At 46.6% G+C, this 6,000-nt stretch overlaps 1 protein-coding gene across 4 annotated transcripts in view; it reads right to left on the bottom strand.

The window, feature by feature from the left end:
- Window positions 1-275: 275 nt before the first annotated feature.
- ANK1 (ankyrin 1) overlaps window positions 276-6,000 on the bottom strand; it is a 1,318,767-nt gene continuing 1,313,042 nt past the window's right edge. For all 4 annotated transcript variants that reach the window (XM_078666235.1, XM_078666236.1, XM_078666234.1 and 1 more), the window contains one exon: window positions 276-5,506. In XM_078666235.1, the coding sequence (XP_078522361.1) occupies window positions 5,480-5,506 (27 nt within the window). In that variant the 3' untranslated portion in view covers window positions 276-5,479. The remainder of the gene's footprint in view (window positions 5,507-6,000) is intronic.

Below are 6,000 nucleotides of genomic sequence, written 5' to 3'. Positions count from 1 at the left end.
GATTTAAAGTACAACGTGCTTATAAAGTAGGGGCCTTGGTATTTGTACTAGGAACGGTGTCACCTTTAGCGTTGTCCAATCAAGGTCAGACGGGAAGCAGCTCATCGTGTATCTGCATTATGTGCAATGGGGTGAACATGTTAAATTCTACATTATTTATTGTGCTGTGTATCCATTTCAAAATGACCTCCATGAGCTGGCCGCAGCTCCTCCCGCCCCTTTCAAAGCCCCCCTCGACCCCTGCCCCGCTACATAATAAGAGTCAGACAGGAAGCCATTGTGCATATTTCTTTATGAATCTGTCCAGCTGGTGTACAGGTGGAAACAACGCTGCCCCAGCTTTCAGGTTCAGGGAGGGCAACGGAGTCCACCCGACAGGCTCATTTTCAGAATAAAAAAGGAAAAAAATAAAGATATCTTAAAACCTCTAAAAAGCTTCTAATGTGCAACCCCATAGCATTCTCTGTCCCTCCCCCTCCCCCCTTACTGCGAGCAAGGCGAGCGTGCCTGCGGCGCGCGCTCGGTAGGTGCGTGTGGCGTTGGCGGGAAGAAGCCATGCCTGCCCATGTGGGCGTCTAGAGTACTAGGCCAGTCCATTCCGCTGCATTCAAGAGTATATTAAGTATTTTACAGAGCCCACTCCCCCAGCCATCCACCTCCCAGATCTGTACTGTACTATTTATTACAGTCCCCTCACACGCCCACATACACCCCATACACACATTTATTAACATTATTTTTTTGCATGGTGGAAGCATACACTCTAGGGAGGTTTTTCTCTTGGAAGACGAAGCCCCCAGTGCAGGCTGCAGTAGGAGCAGGAGGAATGGAGAACAGCAGTGTGAGCCAAGCAGAGAGGAAAGAGAAGGTGCTGTGGTTGAAGGGTATAGGGGAAGGAGGATGAACAGGGGTGGAGTGAGTAGAGTACATACAGTAAAGAAAAGAAAGCAGAGGGTGAAACAGTATGAGGGGGATGAGAAGATGGAGAGAGGAGGTAAGATTGAAGGTGCCAGCAGAGCCGAAGCAGAGGAAATAGAGGGGCTGGGTAGGGTTCTAAGAAAGAAGCAATGCCAGGTCCAGCAGGGGGTGGAAATGTGAGCAGATAAAGGGAGGGAGAGAGTTACTTTTCTGATATCTGATACCAGAACTGTGAGCAAGTTTTCTTTTTGTCACTAAACAATGTTCATTTTATGTTCATTTTATGTGAAGTTTCTTAGAAAACTAAGCAAGCTGAGATGTAGCAGGCATGGTATCCAACAAAATGCTGAGTAGAAATTGGTATGCAGTAGGTGTGGGGACCTGCAGAATGCAAAGCATGGTCTGACAGCAGGCATGGTGAGTTTCAGAATGAAAGTAAGCTGCGAGTAAAGAGGAATTGTGATCTTTATGAGGAAAGGGCTTTGTGACACAGATGGCAAGTTGTACTTTTGAATGTAAAGCAAGCCCTGACTGGGCAGGTACTGTGACCTTCAAAATGGCAAGCAATTTGTGACACTGCAAGCATCCCATCTTTTCAGAATGCAAAGCAAGTTATGGGGCTGCAGATGTGATGTCCTTCAGAATATGAACTTGTCTTCAATATTACTGATCCTTGGTCAATCAATATCGGAGTAATCATGATCATACTACTACTTCAAATCAACTAAAAGCACTTGTCAGGGTACTTTAGAGGTAGCAGGTCTCCGATCCTTTTTCGCAGTTGTCTGCAGTGGGTGTCTGTAGTGAGTCTGCAGTTTCCTATTTCAGGGTCCACATACTAGATGTTTGGCCTGAACCTTTGCTTTTTTAAAAGTTCTCAGGGGGCAAGCCGGAGCAGTATGTGGCACGGGGTAGAGTGTGAAGTGGAGAGGGTGACCAATGCTGGAGTCCACTGCAGGTGTGTGGAGTCAAGTGCAGCCTTACAGCTTGCGTCTCACCGGTAGGCCATCAGAGAGCGAACAAGTGACCACTCCAGCAGCTTGTGAGTGACAAGGCAGAAACATTGCATCTCGAGAAGTAGTATTACACTGCTAGAGCAGTAGAGTGCCACTTTCTGACAGTGTGTTCCAGTGCTGTCGTCCTATGCCTCCACACTTTAGCACTTGTACATTAAAAAACGATCTGCTGCCCTGCAGCACTCATTTACACAGATGTGGGATTGCACAGGGACACTGATATTGTATTGTCACTGCTGGGGATCCCGGGGTAAATCCCACCCTGGGTCAATGGCTCATCTTGGGCCTTGTGCGCTCGGCTTTTCTACAGGCTTTAGAACACCTCACCACAAAGGCAAGACAGTGGAGCTGTTTTGGGACAGAGAGAGAGTAAAAAGGACAGTGAACCGAATCCTTCTTTAAGGCGTAACTCCTTCTGACAGATCACAGGACTTCCAGTGAAAAAGTGCTTTCATGAAAAAAGTTCACCAAAATAGTACAACATGACTGGAATAACGTCTCCAGAGCACCACGGATGAGACGTTTTAAATAGGAAATGCTGGGCTGCAAACGCCGTACAGCAGCCATCTTAAAAAAGATTTCTTTGTTGTGGTGGGGGACTGTGGTGGGGGACTCTGGTAGGCAGGTATACTGCTGCCCCTGGTAGTTTATAACTCAGGTTTTTACTTCTGTTTGCCATTTCTTTTTACACCGTGTGCAGTTCTGTTTTCGTTTTCCATGATTGCCTCTTTTGTCAAAAACCCCAACTTCCACACTATCTGCCTCTATAGAGAGTCTGTTAGTTAGGACATTTCTACTAACCCAGCTCGAGTTCTGTTGACCACTGTTTGAGAAGAAAAACGTGTGTGCCTGGAAAGCCACGTCAGGGCATGTCCTAGTTTTGAGCAACTGTGGAAAATGCGTGCTGGTAAATACTTGCTGACCGACTCAGTGTTGTTCTATAGCTGTAACCTAGGTAGGATACTGGAAGAGTATTGGAGGGACGCGGGCCACTGGCAAAGCCTATCCCTGTCCTTGACGGGCATGGCGACCCTTTACAAAATGATCTACCTGCCCAAGTTCTTATACATCTTACAGAATTACCCATACAATATTCATGACCAATTTTTCGGTTGGTTGGCAAGGTAAAGAGACTGCTGCTATGGGATAGGGGGCCTGCACGGATAGGACTGACCACGCAGACCAGGAAATAAGAGGATGGGGGGTGGGGTGGCGTTGTTGAAGCTTCGTCTGCACTCCTGGGCATCTCAGCTGCTGGTTGTTGATATTTGAGCTGATCATTAAGTGGAAAACCATTTTGATGGGGCAGAGAAAAAGATTCAGTGGAGAGCTCCATCAAATTCAACATGCCTGTTAAGTCTCAAATTGCTTAGCTTTCTGACAACACTTAGGGCCTTATTTATGAAGGCCTTGCGACGCCGGTGCGTCACTTTTTCCCATGTTAAAAATGACGCACCGGCGGCGCAAGGCCTTCATAAATCTGCCCCTTAAAATGAACGTTGTGCTGCATGCCTCATGAGATGCCAGTGTTAAAAACAAAATACATCTTTAATTTTAAGGACACAACATGGGACAAAGAACAGAAAACGAATGTCTACTGAAAGATGTGTGCCTCCTTAAATGTTCTGAGATTGGAGTGCAGAGGCCTTCACACTGTCACAGACTCCTAGTTTGACCTCACTCTAAGGGTAGTGTCTCACTCTGACCCCGTTTCTGACCCTGGCTTTGTCAAAATTCAGCTATAGCTTCTTTACTCCTTTCCGCTTCAGTGTATCCAGCCCTGGTTGATCCGTAGAAGGATTATTTCATGATTTGGGACTACATATAGCATTGTACACTAATACAAACAGCATAAAGCATTTTTAAATTAGTGAATAGACGTGAAAATCACAGTAACTGTTCATCCTATTCCCTGAGTTCCTCAACCTCACTTAACTGCAATCCTCCACAGGTATAAAAATACCACCCCTTCCTTAACCTGACTCAGTGTCACACTTGCACCATATAAATCCACCAGGTCTTAGTCTGACGTGTTTGGACAAAATATCGGATACACAAATATTGTGGGACATAATATTGTGTCCAAAATATCGAGGACAATAATATTGTGATGGTCATTTTCTATGGGTAAGTAAAGTTTTACTATATGTAACTCCACATATATGTACCTTGACGATATATATATCTTCAAGGTACGCAGATCTGAGGTTAAGAATAGTAAATTTACACTTGCCTATCTGCACTCACCTTCTCGATATTCTTTTCCTCGATTTTTGACACAATATTCTGTCCACACAATATTTGTGTTTCCGATATTCTTTTACTGATCCAGTCTGACTCATGCCTATGGTGGAAATAAGTCTTGGCCCTTGCTCTTGCTCCCTTTTTCTCACAGTGGCACTGGGCATCTGCCTGCTTCCTGCGAGCATGAGACTAGACCTGGTCTAACTCATGGATACTTCAATTTAGGAAAAGACAAGGCCGCAGCCTAACTTCTTTTCACTCCTGTTCAGGCCTGAACTAGGCCTCTGCCTGATTATTGCTCATTCCAACTCCAAGTTCTGACAGGCCTCAAGTCTCCCACCTGCTCACTTCCACTCAAGATGAACCAGGCCTAGCTTGACACTTTCTCCCTCCCACATTGGATTCTTGTAAAGTAAAGTGATTAGGCCTCAGCCTAACTCCTGCTCACGCCGAGCCTGCACTGATATTCAGGGGCTGTACTTCCCTCGTTTCCTCCGTCCCTACTAAGTGCATGCTCATGTTTTTTTTCCTTTTATTTTGCATAGTATTTCTTTATTTGGTACCCACAAAGCTAAATTGCAGAAGAGTTTGCACATTGTGCTCCAGAGTGCAGAATGAGTCCCCTGCACAATGTGCCGACATGCTTGGGCACACATGGGCGGCTCCCAAGGATCGCTCTGGGGGTACTGCCAATGTTACCAGCACTGAACACCAGTGCCCACAGTGAGTACACAGCTCTGGTGGGGAGTAATGCGAGAGCTTGAATGTGGGTCAGGCTCTGTCATGGCTGGGCAGCTTTCACCCCGTCCAGGCACCATGCGATGGCTCCTCAGGTCCGCTGATATCCAGACATGCGAAGTAAAGCCCTGGCGCCCAGAGCCGCTCCAGGGTCAACAATGGCAGATTCCAGTTTTTACATTAAAGGTCGGTGTGGAAGACATCCCTCGTGAGAAGGAAATAAGTTATAGAGAGGGCAGTGTCATTGCACGACAGACGTTCACGCCAACTTCCTTCCCTGTGATGGTACGGGCCAATGCTCTGGCAGAGGCGGGACTTTGGCAATCTGAGGAGGGGCAGAAGGAGCTGGCGCCTGCCCCAGTCTGCCCCCACCCGCCACGGGAAGGTCCTCCAGCCTGGTCCAGTAATAGTGGGTCATGCGTCAGGTCCTCATGCGAACAGACCATGTTTTCTCCATGCCGTTAGCCTATAGAAACAAGTACAGCCAGATCTGCATCCATCTGGCCCGGCCCGCCTCCTTGTCTGCTTTGGGGATGGGTCAGGGTGATGATGGCGGGTGGGGGCTAGTGGTTAGGGGTTGAAGTGAGATCCTATGGAGACACAAAAAGAGGAGACTGTTATCAAACGCTCTGGTTATAAACATCAGCAACACAAACACCGATCAAACCAAACATAGGCTGCCCTTCTAACCAAGGATGTCACCTTTCTCAGAGAGAAATACCAGCACTCTGCCCACCTTATGAGATTCTGCAAAGGAGTGGTCAAAGTGGGGAAAAAAAGTAGGGGAACTGTGGGCAGAGAATCAGAGGGCAGGAATAACCCGAGGATTGGATCAGTGGGCAGGGTCAGAGGTGTGGCCAGAATGCACAAAACATCCCAATGTTTAGTTTTTGTTTGGCATTTCACTGATCATTTACAGCTTTTTATGTTATTTAATTCAACCAATGGATACACATGATTATGTAAGGTTTAATATGAGTTATTGACATTAAATACATTCACTAAGTGGGATGTTTCAATCACAGAATGTCCCAAGTACGCTTAAAAGCGGAAGCACAAGCCATTTGTTTCCGAGCCATCGAGT

The sequence above is a fragment of the Lissotriton helveticus genome, chromosome 11, assembly GCF_964261635.1.
Source record: "Lissotriton helveticus chromosome 11, aLisHel1.1, whole genome shotgun sequence".
Taxonomy (NCBI): Eukaryota; Metazoa; Chordata; class Amphibia; order Caudata; family Salamandridae; genus Lissotriton; species Lissotriton helveticus.
The sequence above is the reverse complement of the archived record's forward strand: the minus strand, read 5'-3'. Positions and strand labels throughout refer to the sequence as shown.